The following is a 15,246-nucleotide window of genomic DNA, read 5'->3' as shown; positions in this document are numbered from 1 at the left end:
TGAATGGTCAAATATCAAGATAATTAACAGTGTTAACATAATGGAGGGAGTATAATATTATGGTGAAAAATGTGGACATTTCAAAGGGGGCTGCTAGTGAGGTCTGCTCTTAGCTCACCTGCTGATGGCTTGACCAGCTAGCCAGCTTATCCTGCATGTGGCAGTGTCTCTCTACTTATCTCTATATAAACCACATGAGAATATTTCTCTAGCTAGCTTCCAATGCTGCCTTAGCTCTAGCAATCTAGCTAGCTAATTTAGCTGAGCTCGAGAGATCGAGCTAAGTAAGCTATCTAGGATGGCGTCGGCGGCGGCGACGGCGGAGGCGGCGATGGCGGCGATGGCGGCGCCGTCGGCGAGCGGGCGGCGGAGCATGAGCTGGGGGTCGTCGATCTCGCAGTCGTTCCGGCAGGCGGAGGCGGACGACCCGTTCGGTCGCGCGGCGTCGCAGCAGGGGCACGACGACGACGAGGAGAACCTCCGGTGGGCGGCGCTCGAGAAGCTCCCCACCTACGACCGCATGCGCCGCGGCGTCATCCGCACCGCGCTCCTCCAGCACGACGGCGGCGGCGGCGGCGCCGGCGGCGCGGCGCCGGCGAAGGGCGACGGCGGCAGGATGGAGCTCGTCGACATCCAGAAGCTCGCCGCCGGCAACCTCGGCCGCGCGCTCCTCGACCGCGTGTTCCAGGACGACAGCGAGCGATTCCTCCGCCGCCTCCGGGACCGCATCGACATGTACGTAGTATCTACACGCGCGTTCCGATCGATCATCGCCATCGCCATGGATTTCGTGCAAAGCTTCATTGAAATCGATGGGTGGTTGGTTGCAGGGTGGGGATCGAGCTGCCGACGATCGAGGTGAGGTACGAGCAGCTGTCGATCCAGGCGGAGGTGTTCGTCGGCAGCCGTGCGCTGCCCACGCTCACCAACGCCGCCACCAACGTCCTCCAGGTACATACTCCTTCCTTCCGTTCCTAAATATAAACATTTCTAGTAAACAACCGTTCGGCAAATGCCAAACGACACTCCCCTTTCTCGACTTGCAGTCCCTCGTTTTCCGCTACAAACTGATAAACGTTACGTTTTTGTTACCTTTTTTCTTTCTTTTTAAAGTTTTATGGGGAAGTTTCTTTAAAGAAACCATATTAATCTATTATAAGTTTTTTCTAAGCTAATACGTAATTAGTTATGCGCTAACGAGTGAGATTAGTTTTCTACCTTATATGATGAGCATAGCCTAAGTTGTTAAGCCCAGAGTAAGTGTTTGAAGAAAAGGTTCCCTTTCGGTTATCTGGTTTGGTCACGTTTTAAATTTTGAATTATCCATGTAAGAACCTGATTGGCTTGAAGTGCATAGATTCTCGCGTATTGGAACCAGTGTTCCGCAAATGCTTTTTTTTTTTGTATAAATTCAAATCCTACGGATGTTATACTTCGGAATGGAGGGAGTACAAAGACTTGAGAGGTTCTCTTGCACGTATGCCATAGTAATTAATTAGTCAACAGCGTCCGTTAGATATGATTAAAAGTCTTCCCTGTACAATTTATCATATAAAATAGCTTTAAAATAATACTATACGTACCAGTTAGCGATTCCTTTTAAATTTTTGAAAAAAAAATCATGTGATATTTAATTTGTAGAAACAAAGGGAATTTCTGGTATATTAATAATTAAGAAAAAGTAAACTCACGTAACAGAGGCTGACAAACCATTGAGTAACAGAACTTGATGTAAAGGAGAGAATTAGTTAATAGCAGTCGTCACATCATAAAATTTAAATTTGTCAATGACATATTATCGTACGCAGAATATATGTTTAATCACTGGTGGTATATATATATAATAGAGTTTCTTGAAAACACATATATCTACATCACTAAGTACATCTATCTCAGATTCCTTCTAGATCTTCTTTCTTACCGGAAATGATGAAATAGTGGTTGAATTGTCCTCTGATAAATTATAAATTATATGGGCGTAATTTAATAATGGGACTCTTAGACAAAGTAAGATTAGATTATTATTATTTGTTTTGTCCAGTGGCATCTAACTTAAACAGATGTCTAGTAGCTAACAAGATTGATTATTTGTGCCTTTTTTATTCGAGGATAGTCGTCACCTGCACATGCAAGCAAAGATGGGCAGCTTAGATGTGTCAAACCTTCTAGAATCCCTCCATAAAAAAAAAGGGAGAAAAATCTTCTACAATCCCTTAGGTTTAAGCATGCACTGCACATGGGAGATGGCCTTGCAAAATCTCAAGCAAAATCTCCAGCAAAGCACAGCTAGGGTTCATATGCATATTCTATCGCATATATGACTCGTAGTCCGTGTCACTGGCTCGATCGAAGAGTTCAATCAATCAATCATCTTTGTTGTTTTGCTTAAGAAAACTAGAGGGCAAGTGTCAGTGTGTCACTAATTTGCTCAAAGAGTTTGATCAATTTTCCTTCATTTTTTCAAACAATTCTCGACCAGAAAGGGCATGGAGCTCCGTCTATTTAAGCATGTGTTAGACGATATGTTTGTAATGTGGTGGGTGTGTATATGTTTTACTATAACAAAAAGAAGAGGAGAAAAGGACGTTTAAAGAAATTTTTAAACAAGAACAGTGAAAGATGGAACTTCTTCTTCAGAGGGCCATCAGGCAAAACAAAAGCTCAAAAAAGAAGGCCAGAACATCTCCCTGAGGCCCAAGTTAGAAATTGACCTATCTTTGTGCCAAACTTCCTACTAATATGTTTTTTTTCATAGCTATATGTTATGGTGGTGGGCTATCATCTTTTGGGCTTCGGTCCAAAAACAAATCAATTTTTGTGTGTGCTTGATGGATAGAAAATGTGATGATGTTTACTGGACAGGGTCTCATTGGACGATTTGGTTCTTCAAATAAGAGGACCATTAACATACTGCAAGATGTTAGTGGCATCATCAAGCCATCCAGGTAGAAACATACACTACCAATGTACTAGTTTCCAAATGTTCGTATTTTCAAAAGAAGTACTGAACTATAGTTCTTTTTTCTTATTTCAGGATGACACTTCTTCTTGGGCCTCCATCCTCGGGAAAGAGCACACTAATGCGAGCACTTACAGGGAAGCTTGATAAAAACCTCAAGGTAATTAAACTCAAATCCACTCATCTGGTAAATTATTTACTCTCTCCGGGTTGATAATACTTGTCGTTTCGGACAAGAGCACGGTCTCCAAAAAAATAACTTTGACAACTATATTCTATTATAATATATATATATATATATATATATATAGAAATATCAACAAATATATGATTTTGATTTTATTGAAGTACTTTTTAAGACTAATCTACACATATGATTTTCATATTTTTAAGATAAATATTTTAAAAATTATTTGTAGTCAAAGATTTTAAAGTTTGACTTTACCCTTATTCAAAACGACTAATATTATCAGCTCTCCGTATTATCAGTCCGGAGGGAGTACATGTTAACTCATTCCTGCCACATGCTCATTCATCCTATTGCGACCAACCCAGGTGTCCGGCGACATCACATACTGTGGACACACATTTTCTGAGTTCTACCCTGAGAGGACCAGTGCATATGTCAGTCAGTATGATCTTCATAATGCAGAGATGACTGTGAGAGAGACATTGGATTTCTCTGGGCGGTGCTTAGGCATTGGTGCAAGATATGACATGCTCGCGGAACTCGCGAGAAGGGAGCGCAATGCAGGCATTAAGCCAGATCCTGAGATCGATGCTTTCATGAAAGCTACTGCAGTGCAAGGGCATAAATCTAACATCACTACAGATGTTACTCTCAAGGTGAGATTCTGATCTATCTATTGCCTATATATATTTGTCCAAGAGGCAAATTAAATAAAAGAAAAGAAAATGCACTTTTTTTTCATTTACCTTGATGTGTAGGCACTTGGGTTGGACATTTGTGCTGATATTATTATTGGGGATGAGATGATTAGAGGAATTTCAGGTGGACAAAAGAAGCGTGTGACAACAGGTATGCATTCAAAATATTCAAACCATGATAACTTCAGTAGAATAAGTTGCAATGATTAAAATCAATTGTTTAAATTTTAGACCATTTGTTTGCTCTAATTTCAAATTAATTGTCTAGAATCATTTTTTTTACTTGCTTGGTGACAGGGGAGATGTTAACGGGACCAGCACGGGCATTGTTCATGGATGAAATATCCACCGGTCTAGATAGCTCTAGCACATTTGAGATTGTCAAGTATATTGGGCATTTGGTCCATGTGATGAATGAGACTGTGATGATATCCCTCCTGCAGCCACCACCGGAGACCTACAATCTTTTTGATGACATAATTCTACTATCAGAAGGATATATAGTCTATCACGGACCACGTGAGAACATCTTGGAATTCTTCGAAAATGCTGGTTTCCGATGCCCTGAAAGGAAAGGAATCGCTGATTTCCTTCAAGAGGTCACTTCCAAGAAAGACCAGCAGCAGTACTGGTACCATGACCAAGAACGGTATCGGTATGTGTCAGTTCCAGAGTTTGCACAACGTTTCAAGTCATTCCATGTAGGTCAGAAAATGCAGAAGGAGATGCAAATTCCTTATGACAAGTCCAGCACACATCCTGCTGCATTGACAACTACCAAGTATGGGCTATCCAGTTGGGAGTCACTCAGGGCAGTGATGTCAAGAGAGTGGTTATTGATGAAGCGCAACTCCTTCATCTACATTTTCAAGGTCACCCAGTTGATCATCCTTGCTTTCATGTCCATGACTGTGTTCCTCAGAACAAAGATGCCTAGTGGGACAATCTCTGATGGCACTAAATTCCTTGGGGCTCTCACCTTTAGTTTGATCACCATCTTGTTCAATGGCTTTGCTGAGCTACAACTGACCATAAAGAAGCTTCCTGTGTTCTACAAACATAGGGATTTCTTGTTCTTCCCTGCATGGACCTTTGGAGTAGCAAATATCCTCTTGAAAGTTCCTGTTTCTCTTGTGGAGGCGGCGGTATGGGTTGTGCTCACATACTATGTGATGGGGTTTGCACCCTCTGCAGGAAGGTAAATTTGTATGGTTCATTCTCTAGTTTTAGTGCTAAAATTTGCATACAAAGCTTCAAGTTCTTTTATATATTGATTGTAGGTTCTTTCGTCAATTTATAGCTTTCTTTGTTACTCACCAAATGGCAATGGCTATGTTCCGATTTCTTGGTGCTATTTTGAAAACAATGGTTGTGGCCAATACTTTTGGGATGTTTGTGCTGCTTATTGTCTTCATTTTTGGAGGATTTCTCATATCTAGAAGTAAGTATGTTCCCATGTAAATATATTTATATTTCCTAGGAATAAGCAATGAAGAATCAATATTGGCCATTTAGTATTTATGGATGATACTAATGTCCTTGATTTGGCACGTACAGATGACATCAAGCCATGGTGGATTTGGGGTTACTGGGCATCTCCTATGATGTATAGTCAACAAGCAATATCAATCAATGAGTTCCTTGCTAGTAGATGGGCTATTGTAAGTTTCTTACCGAAACTTATATTATGTTTGATGTTTCTCTCCTCTCTCTCTAAATTAATTTATAGGAAACTAAGACATCTCATTCTTGTTAATGTTGTGCCATTTTAACAAACGAAGAACATTTTTTCTTGCTGCAGCCAAATACTGATGCAACAATTGATGAGCCAACTGTTGGCAAGGCTATTCTCAAATCCAAAGGCTTGATTACTAGTGATGGGGGGTTTTGGATTTCCATTGGAGCCCTTATAGGATTCCTTGTTGTGTTCAATATCTTATACATTTTGGCCCTTACATACTTGAGTCGTAAGCACCATTGCTTTCCTCGTTACGCTGTTACTTTGATGTCATATTTATTCACAATACTTATAATTCATTTAAATTATTCCTCCCAGCTGGTGGTAGCTCAAACACAATAGTTTCAGATGAAGATAGTGAAGATAAGACAGACATGAAAACAAGAAATGAACAACAAATGTCCCAAATTGTACACAACAATGGAGCTAGTAATACATCTGCAACATCGTCGATCCCCATGAGTGAGACCTTATTTATCCATTTTATATGATTGTAGCCTTTATAATATTATCAAGCTCAAGTCTATTATCTATATTATGACTACTGATGTCTTACTAAGTAATTTTACATCATGGTAAAAATTTACACATTTTATTCAACAGGTGGAAGCAGATCAACAAATCAGCAAAGTAGATCACAAATTGTCTTGCCTTTCCAACCCCTTTCACTTTGTTTCAACCATGTAAACTACTATGTGGATATGCCAGCAGTAAGCTAACCTTCCCCCCTCAGAAAAATCATGCTAAAATAGTAAAATATGAATTCTCACTTTGACAACTTTAACATTTGCGTATGTCAGCTAAAAATCAAACTGAGGCTAACATGTTTTTCATTGTTAATTATTCTAGGAAATGAAAGAGCAAGGATTCACAGAAAGCCGTCTCCAGTTACTATCTGATATCAGTGGAGTTTTCAGACCAGGTGTTTTGACAGCATTAGTTGGTGTAAGTGGAGCTGGCAAGACCACCCTAATGGATGTCCTAGCAGGAAGGAAAACAAGTGGAGTAATTGAAGGAGACATCACCCTCTCTGGTTATCCAAAGAAACAAGAAACTTTTGCACGCATTAGTGGCTACTGTGAACAGACTGATATTCATTCACCAAATGTTACTGTCTATGAATCCATTCTCTACTCTGCTTGGCTACGTCTTTCGTCGGATGTTGACACCAATACGAGGAAGGTAATACTAAACTATGTTCCACACTCATGATGTTGTATTGCTGAGCTCTATATATGTGAACATCCAAATAGTAATTTAATCAAATTTAACTGAACTCTTCACTCATGTAGATGTTCGTGGATGAAGTCATGTCCCTTGTAGAGCTTGATGTGTTACGTAATGCTTTGGTGGGTCTTCCTGGAGTTAGTGGTTTATCAACTGAACAGAGAAAGAGGCTCACAATTGCAGTGGAGTTGGTAGCAAACCCTTCAGTAATATTCATGGATGAGCCAACTTCTGGACTTGATGCTAGAGCTGCAGCAATTGTCATGCGAACCGTGAGAAATACCGTCAACACGGGACGCACTGTGGTTTGCACAATTCATCAACCCAGCATCGATATTTTTGAGTCTTTTGATGAGGTCCCTCTCTTTGCTATTTCTCTTTAAAATTCTAAAAAAAAATTCATGTAAATAAATAACGATTGTTTCTTCTCCAGCTTTTGCTATTGAAAAGGGGAGGGCAAGTTATTTATGCTGGTGAACTCGGCCGCCACTCCCATAAACTAGTTGAATATTTTGAGGTGAATGTCTTGTTTTCAATGCAATATACATGTTCTAGTTTGTGAACAACAAATATTTCTTTTATGCCCTACTAAACTAGAATTATGGCAACACAACCATGCTCGTATTATTTTAAAAAAATGTTTTTGTTACTTATTTGCCAAGTTCTGACTTGCTCATAAATATGGTCAATGATCTTGGAAGATTAGCAAATAATAATTATTTGTAGGTGTAACAAACTATATGTGGCATCACATGAGATTATCTTTCACCCTTCAGGCAGTTCCAGGTGTTCCAAAGATCACAGAAGGATATAATCCTGCAACATGGATGCTAGAAGTCACCTCCCCTATAGCTGAGGCTCGTCTTAATGTAAATTTTGCTGAAATTTATGCTAATTCTGAGCTTTATAGGTATGTAGCCTCAATCGAAACCCTCCTTTTGTTACTTTCTTAACTACCAATGCTTGTTTACATTGAAATTAGTATGGATCCCAAACAAACAAACAAAATTAGCAACTATGGTCGATTTTGTTACTGACATTAAGCTCAACTTTCATAAATATGCCCAGGAAAAACCAAGAACTAATCAAGGAATTGAGCACTCCCCCACCAGGATATCAAGATCTCTCATTTCCTACAAAGTATTCTCAAAATTTCTATAGTCAATGCATTGCAAACTTTTGGAAGCAATATCGTTCTTATTGGAAGAATCCACCATACAATGCCATGCGCTATCTTATGACATTGCTCAATGGCCTTGTCTTTGGCACGGTATTTTGGCAAAAAGGAACTAAGATGTATGATCCTATACTTGACATCAATGCTGATGGAATTAGTAGTGATGCTATATTAAACTCTTTGGTGGCATACTAACGCTTTTAAATATGTTTGATTTGTGTTTTACATGAATAGATCATCGCAACAAGATTTGTTCAATTTGCTTGGAGCCACTTATGCTGCAACTTTCTTCCTTGGGGCTGCCAATTGTATCACAGTTCAACCTGTTGTTTCGATCGAAAGAACAGTCTTCTACCGTGAAAGGGCAGCAGGGATGTACTCTTCATTGTCCTATGCATTTGCTCAGGTAATGTGTGAAATTAACATGTTGACTGTTGTTAGCTGCATTGAGTGAAATGTGATTGTTTTGGTTGCACTAACTATGCTCCAAATAAATGGGATATCTACTACTCCTATGCTTTGACTTATTGAAGAAGCATCGGAAAGAGTTTGGAGAGAACATGAGCAATAGATATTGATATAACGAGCATAATGGCATCGCCAATAAACTAGTATAATATTGGTCATTTGTAAACTAAGAGCTCATCAAAATGTCTCCTCATTTTTTAATCGAAGATAGTTATAAATAATTGCGGTTCAGATCAAAATAAAAGGGAAAATAAAATTAAAAAATTACAATATAAACCTCATAATATATTTTTTACTGGGAACCTCATAATATTTTATGAAGCAATAATATATTAAATGAGTTTGAGAATGTAAAGGTTGCATACCAACCAAAAAAAATGAAGAGGGTGTGGAAGGTACAACATGATTTTTAATTTAGAGTCAATTCGTGCAGGCATGCGTGGAGGTCATCTACAACATCTTACAGGGGATTCTATACACTATTATCATCTATGCAATGATTGGATATGACTGGAAAGCCGACAAATTCTTCTATTTCATGTTCTTTATTGTAGCAAGTTTCAACTACTTCACATTGTTTGGGATGATGTTGGTGGCATGCACCCCATCTGCAATGCTTGCAAACATCCTCATATCCTTTGTACTTCCTCTCTGGAATCTTTTTGCTGGGTTCCTCGTTGTTAGGCCGGTAAGCTAGAAAGTGTTTTAATTTCTCACAGTTATGCATTGATAAGTAGCTAGCTTAGCTATGTTCTCTTATCGACTTGGTGTGTGTTGATGCAGTTGATACCGATTTGGTGGAGGTGGTACTACTGGGCAAACCCCGTGTCATGGACCATCTATGGTGTTGTGGCATCACAGTTTGGTAAAAATGGTGATGTTCTTTCGGTTCCCGGTGGGAGCCCTACGGTAGTGAAGCAATTCTTGGAGGACAACCTAGGGATGCGGCATAGTTTCCTAGGATATGTTGTGCTCACACATTTTGGCTACATCATCGTTTTCTTCTTCATCTTTGGCTATGCCATCAAGTACTTCAACTTCCAGAAACGATAGAGATGGTATGTTATGGCATAGAGTGACATTATTTTTGGCCGCCACTGCCACTTGCAGCTAAAGAGGGCTACTACACAATTACTTAGTTAAGTTAGAAGTGCTTGTAGATTGTTCTAGTTTGTAAACATTCACTTCATGTATCTATATACACACCAATGCTATTCTAAGCCATGGATGTGATTTGTTATTCCATTTGCAGACCAATAGATCATCCTAAGATTGTATAAACCTCTAGGAATTGTAAAAGTTGGCCCACAAGTGTAAAAAAAACCCTCTCATTTGCGTCCTAACCTTGCCGGACCTCACCCATGATCATAAAATCCAGTTCTGCTCCCTTTTGTGATATAGTGCACATCACAAGAGCCATAACTAGATCGAGATGATAATGCAACATGGTGATTGGTAAGTTTAGTGGTGAGGTTGGGTGTGGGAACATGTGATTGACACCCCTTACACCAAGGTCCTGACCATGACAAATGAGGGTGAGGTGGACATTTGTAGAGGAGGCAGTTTGGTTGTGCATGGTAGAGAAGATGGTTGGGTTGCCTAGCACTAATAGAGACGGCAATTATGCCCATTTAGCTATTTATTCACATATTAAAATCCTTTTAGGTTGGATTTTGAATATGTGCTTGATTTTTTGACGATCTATTGGGTCAAAACCCTATACCCAAGGAGTGAAAGGCAAAGGTTTGGATAAGGGTAATAACTACCATGCTTACTCACCTCCCCGCTTCCATGCTAACTCGGGGTGTATTTGAGAGGAGGGGAAAGGAGAAGATTGAGAAAATATGCAAAACGATGTGAGCTATTAGCACATGATTAATTGAGTATTAATTATTTTAATTTTAATCTTGAAAAGTGGATTTATATGATATTTTAAAGCTACTTTCCAATATAATTTTTTTTTAAAAAATACATCGTTTAGCAGTTCAGGAGATGTGCGCGTGAAGAACGAGTGATTTTCTTTTTCACTCAACACATCCTTTGTGGTATCCATCACAAATATGAGTAACAATGAATGGAATTAAGCAAGTAATACAGTGACGAATAATGGGTCATATATTAGGAAGAGTTTTTCATTGTGAAGACACAGCGATAGCCGTGGAGATTTGCAAGTGGTCTCGACCAACCGTGGATGGATTTAACTATGGCAAGGCGACACTCTGAGCTCTAGTTATTGTATAACAATGACATTATTCTAATATCTTATGTTTTTTTAGTTTTGTTCTAAACTGTTACTACCATATAATTATTTTTGTTGGGATGTTTGGCAACCGTCCTCTCTCCCCAAAACAATGAAATGGAACTTTTCCATTGGGTTTTTAGGAGACCTTTTGCTCACCTTTAAACAGCCTCATTTTTTTCGCTTATACTTATACTTATCAGCGAAAATTTTGAATTTTTAGCCATAAATTTAGAGTTGATTTTAGAGGTTTTTTCATTGTAGTTTATTTTTTAGACTTTACTTTTTAGATCGTTAAAAATACATATATAAAACTTTTATTCACAGATTATTTTTTATTTGTAAAAAATATACCGTTTCGCTTTTTCCTCTGATATGCCAAACCATGGGGCTGAAAATTACCCCCCTGGATTTTTCTCCCCCTTGTTACCAAACAGGATCTGACAGTCCGAGAATAGTAGTACTCCAGTACTAGTAACAAACTAAACAGTACACACAGCGAAGCACCAGCGAAGTTGGAGCTGGAATCCGAACCACCCGGAAACCCAAACCAACCTCAACGCGTCTTCTTCTCTTCTTCGCCCAATCTCTGATCCGTCCAGTTGACCCAAAGCTAGAGTCTTTCTTGCTTCTCCTGAGTCCTGACTTCTTGATCCACCGATTGTTCTTCGATTTCTTGCTTCTTGATTCGTCGCCGCTGCTGCTGCTGGAGGCAGAAAGGGAGCACAAGATCGAGCAATCCAAGCTGCAATTAGAGGAAGAGGAAGAGGAAGAGGAGGATGCTGAGAAGGGCGGGGAAAGGGGAGGTTGCAGATGGGTTCTACCAGATTCGCTCGGATTGCACCCACAAGGTCCCCGAGACCAAGTTCAAGATCAAGGTCTCACCTTTTTTCTTGATTCCCCTCATCTCTCCTCCTCATTAATTACTACTACTGCTTTGATTTACTTTTTTGATGTATCTTCCTTCATCGCTGCGAGTTAATCGCTCTAATTCAAAGGGTTAATTGTTGGATTATGAGCAATTAATTGAGCCTTCTGGGAGTGTGCCGGTAGATTGATTTATCCCTCTCTGCAATTAATTTTTCAGGTTGGGAAAACGTTGAGCGTTCGGAAATGGCATGCTGCGTTTACGCGTGAAGGCCGTTTGGATATTGCTTCGGTTCTGAACCGGATACAGAAAGGGGTAAATTAAATCATTCTTTGAAAGAAAAAAAAAACTTTTGTCTTGTTGCCACTTTGTCCTTTCTGTGATATGGAAACCTTTTATGTGTTTTCCTGGGAGGGAGGCTATCTAATGTGATACTGTCAGCTTGGTAAGGTTAGAGGAAAAGGAATTGGTTAGTCCCTCAAATTGCACATGCTTGATAGAAGGAACAAGGAATTGAGTCATTCCATCCAAGTTAGGTGTGCGCGAGCGCAGGGTTACCCCGTGGGTAAACGTTGACGCGCTCCAGTTTAACAAGTAAACTACATACACAATATGAACTAGAAAGAAATGTATTTTAGTTGGTTTAGTTGAACTAGGGTGGATCATCTCACTCAATCGTACTTCAGTGATTGAACATGGGTTAGTCCCTATTTGACAAGGAACGGTTAGCAACTCAATGGTATATGTCCACAGAGTGACCTGCGCCCATCCCTAACCAAAATAATGGGATGGCCCCATGGTGGAACAACCCATCCATCATAATAAACATCTCGATAGTTCCCGGTATAGACGAATATCTCAAAATGATCTGTTTATTTCTCTTAGGGTGTCCATCCTACAATCAGGGGAGAGGTCTGGGAGTTTTTACTTGGCTGTTTTGATCCTGGGAGCACTTTTGATGAGCGCGAGCAGATTAGGGAGAAAAGAAGGTAAGCGACTTTCTATAAATTTGTTCAGTAATTTGGTTTTCCTTACAAAGAGTCGAATACTTGAATGCACATGATTTGCCACGGATAGAAAGTATCATGTTGGAGGCACAACCAAATCGGGCCTGTGCCACCACTTGCATCTGCCCTTGCTCTAGTTTGTGCTTCTGCAATCTTGTTTTGTCTTTCATGCCCTTTGGTTTGCCACTGAACCCAGCTGTGGCTCGCATTAGTCATTAGTCACTACTCCTTGGTGAAGAGCCAGACAAACAAGTGCTGAAATGCAGATCACACAGTGCAGCAAAGGGTTGCAGCATGCAGTCTTGCACAACGATATCACCTTGGAAATGGAAGATTGGTGCTAACTCTCTTTGACATGCCTACTGCAAACTGAAAATTGGTTATTATGACTGATAAGAATTGCAGTTCCTTCCCCCCTGGTTCTTCATACTATTTTTTTATTGCGATAATTAGGACGCAATCATCAAACTTTTTGTCTGTTTAGCCTCAACATTGTAACAGACGATCTATGTAGAATACAATATGCCATATGGAAGCAAGAATGCAAAGATATGGACTCCCATGTTGGTAGCGGTAAAATTATCACAGCCCCAATTATAACTGAGGATGGAAAACCTATTAAGGATCCTTTGGTTTTGCTCGAAGCTACTTCAGACCAGCACACAATGCAAGGCAGTTCATCCAGCAGCAGGAACGAAAATGAGGTGGACAAGTCCGAAAATTGTGTGGTGGATAAACAAATTATCGAATGGAAGCTTTTGCTACATCAAATTGGTAAGGTCCATACATCAATCTTTTTGTTCCTCCTGCCTGCCATTGTTCCATTGTGCCTGCGCTTATAAATGTTCCTAACTTTTGTGTCCACGTGTACGTTACGCAGGCCTTGATGTGCTGCGCACTGATCGATCCATGGTGTTTTATGAGAACAAAGAAAATCTTTCGAAGTTATGGGATATTCTTGCTGTATATGCTTGGATCGACAAAGAAATTGGCTATTGTCAAGGTGGGGTGCACAATGCTGTCGTCTTGCACAAAAAATGCTTATGTAGTTCCCAAATAATCTGACAGGTGTTTATTCAATCTTAAACAGGAATGAGTGATTTATGCTCACCGATGATAGTGCTGCTCAACGACGAAGCAGATGCATTTTGGTGCTTTGAGAGATTAATGCGTAGACTGGTACAACTGCTTCTCAAAAAGTCTTTAATGTGGGGTTTTTTTCTTATAATTTTAGTAGTAACTTTTATTATAAAGCGAGGAAATTTCAGATGCACACAGCAATCTGTTGGGGTGGAGAACCAGCTTCAGCACCTTGCGTCTATCATTCAAGTGCTTGACCCAAAATTACATGACCACCTAGGTACACAATGAAAACTCTCAAGATTGTAACAGTCAACCCTGGACGTCCATTTGCTGATGTTACATTCTGCAATTGGTCCTGTTGATCCCTGAATGCAGAAACACTTGGTGGGGGTGATTATCTCTTTGCATTCCGCATGTTCATGGTATTGTTTCGGCGTGAATTATCATTTGGGGACTCACTATACCTTTGGGAGGTAAACACTGCTGGTCATTCTGACATGTCGTACTAAATCTTAAACATCCTATTCATTCATCTGAAGAGATTTGATCTATTAACCAACACAATTGATGTTTTATGCAGTCGGTCATATTATCAAAAACATTTTTTTACTACAGTAGATAATTAATTGATGATCATATTTTCTTCTGAAACTTGTTTGCAGATGATGTGGGCTCTAGAATATGATCCTGACATCTTCTCCACATATGAACATATTGATGCTGCAACTGGTGTAACTCCAGGACATAGGCAAAAAGTAAAATCAATTCGCCAATTTGGCAAGTACGAGAGAGACAATATGAAGAATGGGGCTACTAGTGACAACGATGGTCCTGTTCCGATTTCTGTTTTCCTGGTTGCTAGTGTTCTGAAGGAGAACAGTGCGAAGCTCCTGCAGGAAGCTCGAGGGATTGATGATGTTATTAGGGTAAGTTGGATCGATCCATTCCTATTATCTTCTTTAGAAAAAGAATCCATAAGATTGCTTCATTGTCAGATGAACATAACATATAATATACGTTCTAAACTAACTTGGAGTACCATATAAGAAAACTCACAATCATTGATTTCAGATTTTGAATGATGTTAATGGGAATTTGGATGCGAAAAAGGCTTGCGCTGTTGCATTGAAACTTCACAGGAAATACCTTAAAAAGGTAACTACCAGTTACAAGTTCCTCTTTACTGCAGCTTATTACCACACATTGCAATGCTTGATGAAGTATTAAGGTATACTGGTTTACCAATCGTTGTTCTTTACTTCTCTTGGCAGATCCAGGGAAAGAAGCCATAACAACGAGCTCCGGGTTACTCCTGGTTTTGATCGTGGCTCTGTTTTACTCCTGCTTTTCTCCTAATTTGTGAGAAAAATGTACAAAATTCGTTAATTTGTGGCTGGTAAGAATTCTACCACTAAACTATAGCCACCATATAACACACGGAGAATATTACATGTAACATTATTTATTGATGAATCAATGGAGGCCAAAGGGAAACGACTCATGGTTGCTTTTAGCTGGATTCAACCATTTTTTTAAATGGGAAACCGTTATACTTAGGCTGTGTTTAGATCCAAAGTTTGGATCCAAACTTC

The 15,246-nt window shown here is 39.7% G+C and overlaps 2 protein-coding genes across 3 annotated transcripts; both read left to right on the top strand.

Annotated features, from left to right (window-relative positions):
• Positions 1 to 235: 235 nt before the first annotated feature.
• Positions 236 to 9,702, top strand: LOC127755607 (ABC transporter G family member 48). Its single transcript, XM_052281292.1, has 20 exons — positions 236 to 735; positions 831 to 951; positions 2,863 to 2,945; positions 3,035 to 3,119; positions 3,515 to 3,805; positions 3,908 to 3,998; positions 4,145 to 5,045; positions 5,128 to 5,288; positions 5,405 to 5,508; positions 5,649 to 5,814; positions 5,904 to 6,047; positions 6,189 to 6,295; positions 6,435 to 6,767; positions 6,878 to 7,168; positions 7,246 to 7,329; positions 7,589 to 7,722; positions 7,881 to 8,108; positions 8,224 to 8,395; positions 8,891 to 9,145; positions 9,241 to 9,702. Exons 1-20 carry the CDS (start codon positions 299 to 301, stop codon positions 9,508 to 9,510), a joined length of 4,458 nt encoding a protein of 1,485 aa, XP_052137252.1. The 5' UTR covers positions 236 to 298; the 3' UTR covers positions 9,511 to 9,702.
• Positions 9,703 to 11,198: 1,496 nt separating this feature from the next.
• LOC127755612 (rab GTPase-activating protein 22-like) lies at positions 11,199 to 15,163 on the top strand. Of its 2 annotated transcripts, XM_052281303.1 has the most exons (11): positions 11,199 to 11,574; positions 11,784 to 11,879; positions 12,450 to 12,553; positions 13,086 to 13,345; positions 13,452 to 13,574; positions 13,662 to 13,750; positions 13,826 to 13,931; positions 14,030 to 14,127; positions 14,317 to 14,580; positions 14,726 to 14,809; positions 14,926 to 15,163. In XM_052281303.1, the coding sequence occupies exons 1-11, from the start codon at positions 11,476 to 11,478 to the stop codon at positions 14,944 to 14,946; spliced, it is 1,344 nt and encodes a 447-aa protein (XP_052137263.1). In that variant the 5' UTR covers positions 11,199 to 11,475; the 3' UTR covers positions 14,947 to 15,163. The 2 variants fall into 2 exon arrangements, with proteins under 2 accessions (XP_052137263.1, XP_052137264.1); XM_052281304.1 differs by lacking the exon at positions 11,199 to 11,574 and having other exon boundaries at positions 13,073 to 13,345.
• Positions 15,164 to 15,246: the final 83 nt, after the last annotated feature.

The sequence above is a fragment of the Oryza glaberrima genome, chromosome 11, assembly GCF_000147395.1.
Source record: "Oryza glaberrima chromosome 11, OglaRS2, whole genome shotgun sequence".
NCBI lineage: Eukaryota > Viridiplantae > Streptophyta > Magnoliopsida > Poales > Poaceae > Oryza > Oryza glaberrima.
Note: the sequence above shows the minus strand (reverse complement) of the source record. Positions and strands in the feature narration are given on the sequence as shown.